Consider the following 16665-nt stretch of genomic DNA (forward strand, 5'->3'; position numbering starts at 1 on the left):
TATATTAGATTGTCAAGACAGGAGAAATGCCTTGTGGGACTTTCATTAGCACAGAAGAGATTATAGGACCTTAATATATTTACTAAATTAACATTTCTGGCTGTCATTTTCGTAATGTCTATGTTTAGATCCCCAAAAACTAATATTTTGTATTTAGTGTACTTTTGTATACTGATCGGAAGTTTTTCTAAACATTCTATATATTGTTCTACATTACTATCAGGAGTGTGATATGAAGAAACAGTTATGAGCTGTATACTAGGTATAATCAAAGCAGCTGCTTCAAAAACACCTTTAATGCGTAAGTCACTAACTTCAAGAACAGAAAACTTTAAGTCTAGATCATTGCTAACATACATGGTTGAACCCCCATAAGATTCACTGGGTCTGCAGTAGTATGTAGCTAATTAGAAACCTGATGGTACATGCAGTTTTATATCTACTTCCTTTAACAAATGTTTGTTTGTATGTAAAATCATTCTTTTGTTACTTTTTAATGGTATACCAAGCTCATCAGCTTTATTTTTCAGAGACTTGACATTTAAGTGCAGAAATAAGATATAGTTTCTGTCACAGGAGGGGAGGAGTACAGTATTCTGGGGAAATGGAGAACATTTAATTGTTTTTCCAGCCCTGTAATTTATGTTAGGTGGCAGTTGGACTTCCTTTGAATAATCCATAAAAAATCTTCATTTCTCTTTGGTAATTTTTTGGGTCTGCTTGAAACACGGTTGGAAGTTTGTTTCACTTAACTGTCAACAAGTTTTCTAAGAACATATTTTCCCAAGTCATTTGGTACAACTTCATCATGAGACAAAGATGATACTTTACTTACTGTGACTGGTCTATTCTTTTCTGCTACCCCTGAAGATGATGGAGGAGGAGCTGGTTCTGTTTCTGCTGGTGGAGAAGTTGGTTTATCTGCTGCTGGTGGAGGAGTTGTTTCTGCTATTACTGGTAAAGGAGTTGGTTCTGCTACTGCTGGTGTGGACGATGGTGTTGCTGCAGTAGGGAAGAATTCAGTATCACAAGGAAGAGGGGTAAACAGGGAGAGGAGGGGAGACAGTGCACTGTTACTGGAGGTGTGAAGGAGTAAACAGAGGTACTGCAGGTGGTGAGACAGAGAGAAGTGGGGAAGTGAAGCCTGGAAATGTACAGAGATGTGGGAAAATAGAGGGGAAAAACACAAAAGAGGAGGTGGCAGGTGAGGGCAACAGGCTACAAGCAGGTGCACATGTGCCTGCTAAAATGACCTTGGAGAAAAATTTAGCTTTAAACACACAGCTTGTGGTGCGTACTGATGGTATGGCATTAAGTACTTGTAAAAACAGGGTAAGACAGTGCTGTCTGACAATAGGTTAAGCACCATAACAATCAGCACAGAGCAACACCAGATTTGTATATAAAAAGCTCTTAAGTATGACAAAAGACTGAAACCAGGAAGCACAGTGGACAAGGTTTAAGAAGGCTTAGTTCAGATCATTAGTACAGTACTGCATTAAATTGAAACCCCAATAACATAAATGGGCTGATAGAGTGCACCTCTGTTGTAAGATTTTTAAATTGTCTCAGCACCCTTCCACATTGACTTTCAGCAAACACAAAATTCAGAAGACACTGAACAACCATATAAGGAATTTGTCATCTGCATAAAATCCGCAGTGGAAACACATCAAAGTGGCTAAATTTCGATATGAAGTGATTCCGGGTGTGTAAAAAAAAAATAGCAACTTTGATTCTTCATGAAATTTTGCTAGTTGGTGTGAACAGACAGTAGCAGAGTGCACAAACATACAGGACAGGAAAATTTTACATTGAGAGGCTGAAAGGAAACAGTCAGTTCAGCAGAAATAAGAATTAAAAATGCAGAACTATTTTTAACCCTTATGAGTAGTGCCTTGAGAGAAAAGGACAGAAATAAGTGCTTCTAAACTGAAGATAAACTTAGCTCATCAACAAAGCAGTGCAACATTAGTTACAAAGAATAAACTACAAATTCCAGGTATAAAGGTTCATTAAAAAATAAAAAGTGAACAGAACAGACACCACAAAGAGAGGCTGCACAGCAAAAAGATGAAACACTCAACAAAGCTGAATTTTAAGACACAGTAATGTAGAAAACTTAGGTATCAAGTTAAACTTAATGCATTCTTTAGAAAGAAACCCCAAAATGGCCAAAGTAAATCCTTGTAACTTGGACTTAATAATAGCTGACAAGATGAAGAGGGGAAAGAGGAGTGGTAGCACATCCATGTATGACTGGCTTATCACAAAGCAACAGCTGGGCCATGCCACATGTGTGCACCATGTTGTGTCTGCTTAAAGCAAGTATTTGCAGATGACAGGCTGCAGTGTAAAATGAGTCAAAAAGCATATTGTGCCTGAATTGAAAACTCTTGGTGTAGTAAAATAAAATATGTTTAACCTTCCCATTATGATCTCTGTGGGCTACATCATAAAATATACCATTTAATGTCACTCAGTCATCTTCACATTCTTGGGAAAGTTATCATCATTACTCATATTGCCTTCAGTGTCATTACTTTCTCTCCTGAATATTGTAATAAATCATTACTCAATCACACGTCACTGTCATCTGAAGGATAACAACAGAGAGTAACCCAAAAATAACTAGTTTTACTAGTCATCTGACATAAGACAGTGTACTCTAATACAACGGGTGGACTTGCAAAGTGTGAGAGAAACATAGTGGTGTTTTTGTTGTTACAAAAATGGAATAGCAGAATTTAGAGCAACATTATGCCATCAAGTGTCATATTAAACTTGAGGAATCTTTGAGTGTGACCTTTGAAAAGCTGAAACAGGCATATGGGGAACATTCATTATCTATAGCACAAGTTTTTTGCTGGCACAAATCATTTTTTGGAGGCAAAGAATACATTGAAGATGAACCTCAACTTCTAAAACTGATCCAAATTTTGACTGGAGTTTTGCACATATGAAGGTTTGTACCAAAATGGGGCTTAAAAAAGTCACAACCAAACAGGAGGACAATCAAAGAAACATGTGCATTGATCTTCTTGAGAGGATTGCCAATGACCATGAATGTACAGTTGTGTGATCCCATGGCATTTTTTGTTACTATTACATTTTTTTCCAAGTACATTTAGATGAGAACCATGTGTTGTGTGAAATCTTTTCCCTAAATTTCTGATGTTCACAAATGTTACATTTTCAAACAGGACCATTCTATCAAGTTGTAACGGTGTGGCACTGAAAAAACAATAACATTTGTTCCTCTCAGCTCATACAGTTTTCTTTCTAGCGAGATTAAGAGATTGTTTTTTTCATTCCTAGCAACATCATTTGATCCCACCAGGAAGATGGAAGAGTACTTTTTGCTCAATGAAGAAATTTTTTCTTGGCTCCTTAATGTAGCAGCACTGAATTTTGTTCCTGGTTTTATCGTACAGCTAAAATTAAAATTCTGACTACTTGTACGCCGAAATTCAGTAGCTATATATTAGATTGTCAAGACAGGAGAAATGCCTTGTGGGACTTTCATTAGCACAGAAGAGATTATAGGACCTTAATATATTTACTAAATTAACATTTCTGGCTGTCATTTTCGTAATGTCTATGTTTAGATCCCCAAAAACTAATATTTTGTATTTAGTGTACTTTTGTATACTGATCGGAAGTTTTTCTAAACATTCTATATATTGTTCTACATTACTATCAGGAGTGTGATATGAAGAAACAGTTATGAGCTGTATACTAGGTATAATCAAAGCAGCTGCTTCAAAAACACCTTTAATGCGTAAGTCACTAACTTCAAGAACAGAAAACTTTAAGTCTAGATCATTGCTAACATACATGGTTGAACCCCCATAAGATTCACTGGGTCTGCAGTAGTATGTAGCTAATTAGAAACCTGATGGTACATGCAGTTTTATATCTACTTCCTTTAACAAATGTTTGTTTGTATGTAAAATCATTCTTTTGTTACTTTTTAATGGTATACCAAGCTCATCAGCTTTATTTTTCAGAGACTTGACATTTAAGTGCAGAAATAAGATATAGTTTCTGTCACAGGAGGGGAGGAGTACAGTATTCTGGGGAAATGGAGAACATTTAATTGTTTTTCCAGCCCTGTAATTTATGTTAGGTGGCAGTTGGACTTCCTTTGAATAATCCATAAAAAATCTTCATTTCTCTTTGGTAATTTTTTGGGTCTGCTTGAAACACGGTTGGAAGTTTGTTTCACTTAACTGTCAACAAGTTTTCTAAGAACATATTTTCCCAAGTCATTTGGTACAACTTCATCATGAGACAAAGATGATACTTTACTTACTGTGACTGGTCTATTCTTTTCTGCTACCCCTGAAGATGATGGAGGAGGAGCTGGTTCTGTTTCTGCTGGTGGAGAAGTTGGTTTATCTGCTGCTGGTGGAGGAGTTGTTTCTGCTATTACTGGTAAAGGAGTTGGTTCTGCTACTGCTGGTGTGGACGATGGTGTTGCTGCAGTAGGGAAGAATTCAGTATCACAAGGAAGAGGGGTAAACAGGGAGAGGAGGGGAGACAGTGCACTGTTACTGGAGGTGTGAAGGAGTAAACAGAGGTACTGCAGGTGGTGAGACAGAGAGAAGTGGGGAAGTGAAGCCTGGAAATGTACAGAGATGTGGGAAAATAGAGGGGAAAAACACAAAAGAGGAGGTGGCAGGTGAGGGCAACAGGCTACAAGCAGGTGCACATGTGCCTGCTAAAATGACCTTGGAGAAAAATTTAGCTTTAAACACACAGCTTGTGGTGCGTACTGATGGTATGGCATTAAGTACTTGTAAAAACAGGGTAAGACAGTGCTGTCTGACAATAGGTTAAGCACCATAACAATCAGCACAGAGCAACACCAGATTTGTATATAAAAAGCTCTTAAGTATGACAAAAGACTGAAACCAGGAAGCACAGTGGACAAGGTTTAAGAAGGCTTAGTTCAGATCATTAGTACAGTACTGCATTAAATTGAAACCCCAATAACATAAATGGGCTGATAGAGTGCACCTCTGTTGTAAGATTTTTAAATTGTCTCAGCACCCTTCCACATTGACTTTCAGCAAACACAAAATTCAGAAGACACTGAACAACCATATAAGGAATTTGTCATCTGCATAAAATCCGCAGTGGAAACACATCAAAGTGGCTAAATTTCGATATGAAGTGATTCCGGGTGTGTAAAAAAAAAATAGCAACTTTGATTCTTCATGAAATTTTGCTAGTTGGTGTGAACAGACAGTAGCAGAGTGCACAAACATACAGGACAGGAAAATTTTACATTGAGAGGCTGAAAGGAAACAGTCAGTTCAGCAGAAATAAGAATTAAAAATGCAGAACTATTTTTAACCCTTATGAGTAGTGCCTTGAGAGAAAAGGACAGAAATAAGTGCTTCTAAACTGAAGATAAACTTAGCTCATCAACAAAGCAGTGCAACATTAGTTACAAAGAATAAACTACAAATTCCAGGTATAAAGGTTCATTAAAAAATAAAAAGTGAACAGAACAGACACCACAAAGAGAGGCTGCACAGCAAAAAGATGAAACACTCAACAAAGCTGAATTTTAAGACACAGTAATGTAGAAAACTTAGGTATCAAGTTAAACTTAATGCATTCTTTAGAAAGAAACCCCAAAATGGCCAAAGTAAATCCTTGTAACTTGGACTTAATAATAGCTGACAAGATGAAGAGGGGAAAGAGGAGTGGTAGCACATCCATGTATGACTGGCTTATCACAAAGCAACAGCTGGGCCATGCCACATGTGTGCACCATGTTGTGTCTGCTTAAAGCAAGTATTTGCAGATGACAGGCTGCAGTGTAAAATGAGTCAAAAAGCATATTGTGCCTGAATTGAAAACTCTTGGTGTAGTAAAATAAAATATGTTTAACCTTCCCATTATGATCTCTGTGGGCTACATCATAAAATATACCATTTAATGTCACTCAGTCATCTTCACATTCTTGGGAAAGTTATCATCATTACTCATATTGCCTTCAGTGTCATTACTTTCTCTCCTGAATATTGTAATAAATCATTACTCAATCACACGTCACTGTCATCTGAAGGATAACAACAGAGAGTAACCCAAAAATAACTAGTTTTACTAGTCATCTGACATAAGACAGTGTACTCTAATACAACGGGTGGACTTGCAAAGTGTGAGAGAAACATAGTGGTGTTTTTGTTGTTACAAAAATGGAATAGCAGAATTTAGAGCAACATTATGCCATCAAGTGTCATATTAAACTTGAGGAATCTTTGAGTGTGACCTTTGAAAAGCTGAAACAGGCATATGGGGAACATTCATTATCTATAGCACAAGTTTTTTGCTGGCACAAATCATTTTTTGGAGGCAAAGAATACATTGAAGATGAACCTCAACTTCTAAAACTGATCCAAATTTTGACTGGAGTTTTGCACATATGAAGGTTTGTACCAAAATGGGGCTTAAAAAAGTCACAACCAAACAGGAGGACAATCAAAGAAACATGTGCATTGATCTTCTTGAGAGGATTGCCAATGACCATGAATGTACAGTTGTGTGATCCCATGTGATGAATCTTGGATTTCTGAGTACAGTCCTGATCCCATGTGAGGAATGTACACTAAGACATCTCCTCAACCAAATAAAAGCTTGAATGAGCAGATCAAAGCTCAAAACAATGCTGATTTGCTTTTATAACAATAGGTGTATCATCCATAAGGAATTTGTTCCTCATGGACAAACTGTCATCCAAGTGTTTTACAAAGATACACTTGAAAATCTCAAGAAAAGGGTGAATTTAATGAGACCAGATATTGTAGACAAGTGAATGTTGCATCATAACAATGCCTCATGTCACACGGCCACTTCCATCAGGGATTTTTTGACCTCAAATGCGTTCTTGTTGTTCCGCAGCTGCCCTATTCACTTGACCTGAGTTCTTGTGACATTTTTTCTTGTCCTAAACTTGAAAGATATCTTAAAAGGACATCATTTTGGAACTCTGGAGAACATTCAACAAATGTAACTGATCTTTTAAAGGCCTATCAGTGAAGCCTTTCAGCACTGCTATGAAGACTGGGAACAACAACTCCACTACTGAATAGCTACTGAAGGAAACAAATTTGAAGTGAACAATATTGTTGTTTGAAAAAATAAAAAACTTTGGTAGATAAATACTCAGACTTATTTCTTTTCTCACACACCTCATAGTCTCTTCTCATTACACATCATACATCACATATAAACTGCATCACTTTCACATTACAAATCAGTATTTACCCCATGCCAGATCACTTCATTGTACAGGGAGCTACTACCATTTATGGATAGAAGATAATAAGGACAAGGGTAATCGAGATGTACACAATGTGCCAATAGGGGCACTACTCACTTTTTATGACTGCACACACACCTACAAGCCCACAGATAACTAATTCCTTTAGCAATCTGATAAACAGAGACATAATTCCAAATCTCTATAGTTTTGTGGCTTTTGTTTCGAAACCTACATGCAAATGTCACATCTGTGTGTCATCTTGCAATAAAAACACACTCCCATCCAGGTTCAAAGAATATAGTGCACCTTGCAGATGCAGTTTGGAGCCACAGGAGGTACAATGCCCTTAAGCTGCTCACAGCTGTCAAGCAAGGAATGTGAACCTACTTTCATCATGGGGTACAGAAATGATGCTTATAGGAAAGATGACTGAAAGTAGGATGGATCATGGCACGTAAGTGAAATGGAAGAAAATGTCATGAATGGCTGATAGACTATGTTGGTGCCAACCACATTTTATTAGCTGAAAATCACTGGAGATTAACTGAAAACTCTTACCTGGTGCCATCTTAGCACATAACATTCAAAACTATATGCCCAAAAACTTCTCATCACTTAACAACTAAGGATGAAAAGTGGATATCAGAGATCAACTTAAAAGTAATATACTTCAACAACAATTAAGTTTAAAATCAGGATATGAAACCCACTGCAACATACAGTTTCAACAGAAATAGGTGTCAAAGTTACACAGACACTAAACACCCAACAAACATACATCTGAAGTATCTATCTAAAAACAATTATGCATTCAATATATTTCACCATAACTATGCTCACGAAAATTTAAAATTCAAATCGTCCTACTAAGTAAAGACACCTCCAAACAAAAGACAATAACTAGCTAACATGAAAAATTTAACTCCACACAATTTACTTCTAAGAATTGAGAGGGAGAGACTTATAGAAGCAACAACACTAATGAGGCACAAAACCACAATATAGTACTGCAGTATTCAGGAAAAATCTATCTCTAAACATATTTGAGTCTGTCGTGAGCTATGCAGTGATATTTCACCAAAATAGTTCTGAACTCATGACATAAAATATTACAGACAATAAGGTTTCAAAATAATGTCATATGAAACAAAATCTAATCTCTATAAGTGTGCAACAGCAGAGAACTTGTCCCTTTAAAACTAATTTCCTGATCTGAGAGCCCCTATTTACTCTTGATATTTTCCACTGAACAAATGGCTACAGTGCCTTAGTAAACAGCAACACTTACAGTACACTCATCAAATTGTAACAAGTGGAATGGCAGTAGGTGCGGACAACAGAGGTCCATACCAACATGATGCCCATTTGGCAGTGGGACAGGTAGCAAGAATGATTCTCTACACAGATGCAGAGATAGACACCACAGCATCCAGGACAGGGTAGGACAGACCTTCACAGATGCAACAAAGGGGGGGGGGGGGGGAGGGGGATGGGGGTGTCAGCCTGACATTGACAGTAGCACTCTCACAGAGGTGGCAGCAGGAGGCTGCCTGGTGGATGGGTGGTGTGGCAACAGGTGATGACAGCAACAGCATAGTCTGCTATACAGATATCTCAGCCAGCACGTTCTGTTTCTACACAGTGTGGCCCTGGGTGCACTCTCAGGCAGGCCAGTGGGCAGGCACCATGTAGACAATGCCGGTAATGGCAGTGGAAGGTGCAGTGCAGACTGTCTCACAGTGGGCATACATCTCTGCTGGCTGCAGGTGGCGCAGCAGACATTGTCTCAAATGCCATTGGAATGTGTTGATGAAGTATCGCATGACATCAACACCAGTGCACTGAGGCACCTAGGCTCAGCTCACAGCAAAATGATCAGTTGATGAGTACTTCCAACCAGCCAAGCAACATTGAGCATTAGTTGAATGTAAATGGCCACCCTATTAACAGAAAGGTGGGAACAGATCCCACTTCTGACACAAAATTTGTACACGCTGGAAAGCTGCCAAGACTTGGGAATGGACATCCAAGTTAATATTAAATGAGAACAGGAAATTTGGTAAAATAAGGAGCACACAATTCAGTATACAAATACATATGATGCATGTAGGGAAGGAAGTTCCCAGGTATAGGCCAGGTTAGGAGATTGAACAAAACTAAAGAAATAAAAAAATGGAAGAGGTTGTGGATCATATTAAGTTCTGCTGATGGCTGGTTATAGAGTGTAGAGTCAGGAGCTCTATGTCCCAAGACAGATGTTTGCTGTAGCTGAGGTCTGAATCACAAGATAATGAGCGGACTGTGTTCCAACATTCAGAACTCTCCCACACTCCCTGTTCATTAAACTGATTATATGAATTCACCAGAATATTCAGTAGAGGGCTGAAGGCATCTCCTGTAAGTGGCTTTAACTGGACAGAACTGCCTGAGTTCTGAAAAGCAGGCAGCTTAGGTCACGTAGGCATGGCAAAAGTTACACTTGGAGGAAACTTGTAAAGATTTGGTTGGTGCCTTTACAATAAAAAATTTTTAGACTAAATCCCTAAATATCCATTGGCTGGTTGGCACACTATACAATATTCATGTAAATTCAGCATCAGATGATTAGATTAGATTAGATTAGATTAATACTAGTTCCATGGATCATGAATACGATATTTCATAATGATGTGGAACGAGTAAAATTTTCCAATACATGACATAATTAAGTTAATTTAACAACATAATTAAGTTAATATAACAACTTTTTTATTTTTTTTTTTTTTGTTTTTGTTTAATTTTTTTAATAATTTTTTTTTTTTTTTTCTTAATTTATATCTAAAAATTCCTCTATGGAGTAGAAGGAGTTGTCATTCAGATATTCTTTTAATTTCTTCTTAAATACTTGTTGGTTATCTGTCAGACTTTTGATACTATTTGGTAAGTGACCAAAGACTTTAGTGGCAGTATAATTCACCCCTTTCTGCACCAAAGTTCGATTTAATCTTGAATAGTGAAGATCATCCTTTCTCCTAGTATTGTAGTTATGCACACTGCTATTACTTTTGAATTGTGTTTGGTTGTTAATAACAAATTTCATAAGAGAGTATATATACTGAGAAGCTACTGTGAATATTCCTAGATCCTTAAATAAATGTCTGTAGGATGATCTTGGGTGGACTCCAGCTATTATTCTGATTACACGCTTTTGTGCAATAAATACTTTATTACTCAGTGATGAATTACCCCAAAATATGATGCCATATGCAAGCAATGAGTGAAAATAGGCATAGTAAACTAATTTACTAAGATGTTTATCACCAAAATTTGCAATGACCCTTATTGCATAACTCAAACGTTTCAGCAGATCATCAATGTGTTTCTTCCAATTTAATCTTTCATCAATGGACACACATACATGAAGAACATATAATTCATCTGCAATAGCTCTTTGAACAGCTAGAGACATACTACCTTTACATTAATGTGGGAAAATGCATTTTTGGAGAGAAAGAGAAATCATTTTTGTGTTATTGTGTGATACATCAAGGAATTTCACCTTAGAAGAAAAAGTTAAAATAATCAAAGACTCTCCTCATCCTAAAACAATAGCAGATCTATGCAGTCTTTTAGGATTGGTGAATCTTTATACAGGGTGTTAAAAAAAGGTACGGCCAAACTTTCAAGAAACATTCCTCACACACAAAGAAAGAAAATATGTTATGTGGACATGTGTCCGGAAACGCTTACTTTCCATGTTAGAGCTCATTTTATTACTTTTCTTCAAATCACATTAATCATGGAGTGGAAACACACAGCAACAGAACGTACCAGTGTGACTTCAAACACTTTATTACAGGAAATGTTCAAAATGTCCTCTGTTAGCGAGGATACATGCATCCACCCTCCGTCGAATGGAATCCCTGATGCGCTGATGCAGCCCTGGAGAATGGCGTATTGTATCACAGCTGTCCAAAATATGAGCACAAAGAGTCTCTACATTTGGTACCGGGGTTGCGTAGACAAGAGCTTTCAAATGCCCCCATAAATGAAAGTCAAGAGGGTTGAGGTCAGGAGAGCGTGGAGGCCATGGAATTGGTCCGCCTCTACCAATCCATCAGTCACCGAATCTTTTGTTGAGAAGCGTACGAACACTTCGACTGAAATGTGCAGGAGCTCCATCGTGCATGAACCACATGTTGTGTCATACTTGTAAAGGCACATGTTCTAGCAGCACAGGTAGAATATCCCGTATGAAATCATGATAACGTGCTCCACTGAGCGTAGGTGGAAGAACGAAACTAAAATGAGCTCTAACATGGAAATTAAGCATTTCCGGACATATGTCCACATAACATCTTTTCTTTATTTGTGTGTGAGGAATGTTTCCTGAAAGTTTGGCCGTACCTTTTTGTAACACCCTGTAGATGCATGTTACCACATGCTCCAGAAATTGAACAATCTGTGTTTAATTTATGCAAGCATACCAAAAGGGAGAAGGATAGTCCTCCTGTTACATGGACTGACAAAGCAGACAAATTAGTCAAGAAGTTAAAAGGAGGACTAGATAACACAGACTCCTCAACAGATCTTCCCATAATTTTGATATCTGATTATTCAGACTATGTTATATGTGCTTTTTTACACCAGCAGATAGAAAGGAATAGACGAGCAAGTTGTGTTTTTATCCACTTATCTCACTGACACACAATGTAACTACAGTAGCTACAATTGTGAGTTATTGGCAGTATTTCAGCAAACAAACACTTTCATTATCTTTTAGAAGGCAGAGAATTCACAATGTGTAACTATAGTACCTATGATTGAGAACAATTGGCAGCATATTTGGCAGTCAAACACTTTTATTATCTTCTGGAAAGCAGAGAATTCACAATATTCACAGACCATAAGCCATTAACATTTGCCTTTAAATGGCACCCAGAAAAAGTAAGACCCAGGGGAACTGCATCATTTGGAATTTCTGTCAGCTTACCATAGATATTTGATACCTTCTAGGAGGTAAGAATGTTCCTTTTCATACATGTGATAGAGTTGTAGACATCATGTTGCCAGATAGCATTTCATTAATAAAAGCAGTGGCCTAGAATTGGCCAAAGTGAAGAATTCAGACGCTTATCCCTTACCATTTGTAACAATATTGTTACCTGATGGATCACAGCCACTTTGTGATAATTATACAGGTAATCTCAGGCCATATGTTCCTCCAGCCTACTAACTGGTCTTCCACACACTATATAACTTGGCTCAGCCTGGCATCAAAGGCACAGTGAACTTGATTCAACAGTGCTTCATTTGACTTTGAAACAAAAGGTAAATAAAGCTATGGGCAAAACTTTGTGTTCACTGTCTATGAGTAAAAATTTCAAAACATACAAGCAGTGCTTACAGAACTTTCAGTGAAGCTGACAGTCACTTTTTGCACATCACTGTTGATCTAACAAGACAATTGCCTTGCTAGCAAGGCTTCACCTACCTCTTGCCAACGACTGACAGATTTACACATTGGCAGAAGCAGGTCCACTGGACATGTCTGCAGAAAGTATTTCCAGCACCCTTCTACCATTGTGGACTGCATGTTCTGGTGTCCCAAACATCAGTACCACCTATAGAGGATGACAGTTTGATCATCACTCACCTCAAGAAAACCTTAGGTATAGACCATACCAAACCAGCAATTACCATCTGACATCAATTGCCAAAGCTGAATCATGGAATCACAACATCAAGACAGCATTAAGAGCCTGACTTTCAGATGACTGGGTTGACAACTTACAATATTAATGGGTCTCTAAGTTTATGTGATGCCAGAATATAACATCAGTGCTGCAGCAATTTCCTATCTACAGTGGACCATGTCTAGTAAATTCATACACTGAACAACATTTTCTTGTTGCAACACCTCACAGTCAGAAACCATCTCCACAGACAGATGCCCTGCTGAAGAGTATGGATTGTGTATCATCCACACCAACTGCATGTGAACAACCAGGCCTCAAACCTCCAATGTGTCATCAGTCAATCCAACAAGCCACATGTTCTGGTCATATAACACACTTCCCAAAGAAATATCACAGTGTTATCACTGTGCAGGGAGTAGCATGTGGCTTTAACTGATGCAGTGAAATATAAAGTCTATTTAAAATATTGATGCACATTGGAGTACTTTGCCTTGTGTTTCTATTTATCATTTCTACTGCAACTGATTATAAAATATATGTGTATTTATTATAGTTTCTTGTGCTAAAATAGTTATTTTTACACAATAGGATCCAGTCACCTGCCTTCTCTGTCATACCATATAATCGTAACATTTCTACTAATGTTTTATTGTGTACGTAGTCAAAAGCCTTTGTTAGACCCATAAATAATCCTACACTTTATTTTTTGAGTCAGAGTTGTTTACAACATTCCCAGTGAAATTTTGATTGCATCTATGGTTCATTTATCTTTCTGGAAGCCAAATTAGCTTTTATTACCCTCTTGTCAAAAATGCAATTAGTCTCTTTCAGCAGGCATTTTCAGCTGTTTATGATATGTCTAGTAGAAGAGGTTGGTCTACAGTTTTCTGGTATGTATTCATTAACCTTTTTAATACACTGGTGTCATTAGACTTGTCTTCAAGCAATTTGTAAACTTTCCTTCCAAGAATGAAGTGTTGATTAGTTGTGTAAGAGATTTCTGCATTCAGCATTTAACTTTTATAGATGATAATCCATCAGTTCCAAATGATTTTGTTTGTTTAACATTGTCTATTATCTCTAGTGTTTCTCTCTTTCACTGGAAATAGTGCCATAGGTTCTTTATCAGGACTAATAAATGATTTCCATGTCTCATTAAATCTAAAATTTATTTCTGTCTTAGTTTAAGCCCAAGAGCTGCTAGGTTTTGTTCATCTAAGTTTTGTTTTCACACTTTTTTCATACCTTTTCATTTGTACTGAAATAGTTTAAGCTCCTTTTTATTGCATCATGCTCTGATAAAGCCATTTCTACAACTTAACTTTTGTACTGAAGTCATGTAGATTTGTGAATATATGGCCAATTTCTGTACCAGTTTTATGTTTTAAGATTTGATTCTCCCTTGTTTTGCCCACATCTTTGGCACTGTGGTAATAAATTTCCCACTGTCTTTGGAATACTGTAAAGCATTTATGTTTAGATCACCAAGTAGTATAACTGATAACTGTACAGCTTTTGCTTAGAATAATCTGCAAGAGTTCCTGATTACTTTCAATGAAAGACGCGAACTGTACATCTTAAACATCTACAGATGCCTCCATTTGATGATCTGTAGATATTTAAGATGTACAGAGAGCAACTACTAAAATTTATTTTCTGCCCTGTTATTTCTTCTACATTTTCAATGGTATACTTTTTGCATAAATCAAGCCTATACACTAACTGATTAAAAATATCTGAATTGACCACTAGCTGTCACAAAAGACAGACCTAACAGTGTAAGAGGAGACTGCATGTATGGTAGTGTCAGTTGAGAAGCAGTAGTAGAAGAATAGGTTGGTCAGGAGACCTCAGTGACTTTGAACATAGACTAGTCATTAGATGTCATCTGAGTAACAAATGCACTTGGGCATTTCAACTTATCTAAAGTTGCTCAGGTCAACTGTTGGTGATGTGATTGTGAAGTGGAAATGTGAGGGAGCAACCACAGCTAAATCTAGAATGGGTAGACTTCTTATACTACCATTCAGGGATTGTTGAGCATTGAAGAGGGTTGGAGCAAAAAAAATCACATGAAATCAGCAGAAGCATTAACTCATGAGAACCAAAGTGCTACCAGCATCCAGCTAGCACAATGACTGTGCATGGGGAGTTAAAAGGAATGGTGTGCAGTGGTCAAGCAGCTCCTGATAAGCCACACATTTCTATAGCCAAAGCTGAGTGATGCTTGAGGTGGTTTAAATAGCAATGCAACTGGAGAGTGGATTATTGGAAACAAGTGCTATTGTACTAGATCCAGTGGCAATACAATGGAAGGGTTTCGATTTTACGAATGACTGGAGAATGTTACTTGCCATCATGGATAATGACAATGGTGAAGTATGGAGGAAGTGGTGTTATGGTATTGGGATGTTTTTTATAGTACTTAATAAAACACTAGTGCATAATGATATGAACACATTTTACAGCAATTTGTACTGCATAGACTAGATAAACAGTTTGGTAACAATGAATCCAGCTGAACACCTTTAGGATGAGTTCTTATGTCAATTTCACTCCAGATCCCACTGTCCAACATTGCTGCCTTCTCTAGTTTTGACTCTGGAGGAATAAATGACTGCCATTCCTCCACAGACATTCAGACACCTCACTGAAATTGTTCTCAGCAGAGTAGAAGCCATCATAAATGCGAAGACTGGACACACCCCATATTAATGCCCACTAATATGTGAACAGATGCTTTTGATTAGATAGTGAATACAGTTCCTGCTTATCTTATTATGGGTTAATATAGCAGCTCCCCAATGTTCACTATTCCTTCTGCATGAGCTAGCCATTAAAGTGTAATTTGCTACAGTAAGATTTAAAATTTTGCACTTACTTAGTTTATGTTCTGTTAGAGCTAGAATATGAGGGTTTTCTTCATTTAATTTGATTTATAACTCTTTCGCCTTACTTTTGATGTATGATCTGGTGGATTATTTTTATGTTTGAATGTCCTTGTACTTTTCTGTGATTTTTCCTTTGGGATTCTCCTGTTCTAAGTTAGGCATAAAAAAGGTTTGTCTTGGTTCCTCTTGAGCCAGCTGTCAGAAAAAAAACTGTGTATTTTGCACTACACTGATTTAGAGAGTATTGGTAGATATTTTGGTAGAGGCTGTTCATTTCTTTTCACAAAAATAAGATGATGATGTCTTTCTGTATTGTCATTTTTTATTGATTGTGCCAACTTGGAAGAAACCTTTTCCTTAACTTGCTTTTTCACATGCAGCCCACAGATTACAATGGAACCTGTTTAGTTTTTCAGTTTCAAAATTAAGAGGTGTCATGCAGTTATTCATATTGGTGTTATCTACAGAGAATACAAGTATTCTATTGAATAACTTAATACTCTCATTTAGCTATGGCTTGTTGTGACTGTCAGGTATTGTATTTAGTATTAAATTTGTCACTAACTGGAGAAAGAACTGTGAGTGCACCATTTATAATACTAATTTATATTGACCTGGCCTTGATAACATTTGTTGCTGTCACAGATATTACTTGGACTACTTGGACTAAAATCGTTAGCCAGCTTGGTTAAGTTATTTATCACTTCAGACACTGCTGCACCTGGTTTTATGCTATTTGTCACAGTAAACGTTTCTTCAAGTTCAGGGTTAATCAAGTTATACAAATACCTTCAGTGACTGTCAGATGTCACAAGAA

At 37.3% G+C, this 16665-nt stretch overlaps 1 protein-coding gene across 1 annotated transcript; it reads right to left on the reverse strand.

Moving 5' to 3' along the window:
• Positions 1-748: 748 nt before the first annotated feature.
• On the reverse strand, positions 749-7847 carry LOC126092747 (uncharacterized). The gene is made up of 3 exons (XM_049908473.1): positions 7838-7847; positions 4234-4482; positions 749-1002 (listed from the first exon to the last, which is right to left on the reverse strand). The coding sequence occupies exons 1-3, from the start codon at positions 7845-7847 to the stop codon at positions 749-751; spliced, it is 513 nt and encodes a 170-aa protein (XP_049764430.1).
• Between the last annotated feature and the right edge of the window lie 8818 nt (positions 7848-16665).

The sequence above is a fragment of the Schistocerca cancellata genome, chromosome 7, assembly GCF_023864275.1.
Source record: "Schistocerca cancellata isolate TAMUIC-IGC-003103 chromosome 7, iqSchCanc2.1, whole genome shotgun sequence".
NCBI lineage: Eukaryota > Metazoa > Arthropoda > Insecta > Orthoptera > Acrididae > Schistocerca > Schistocerca cancellata.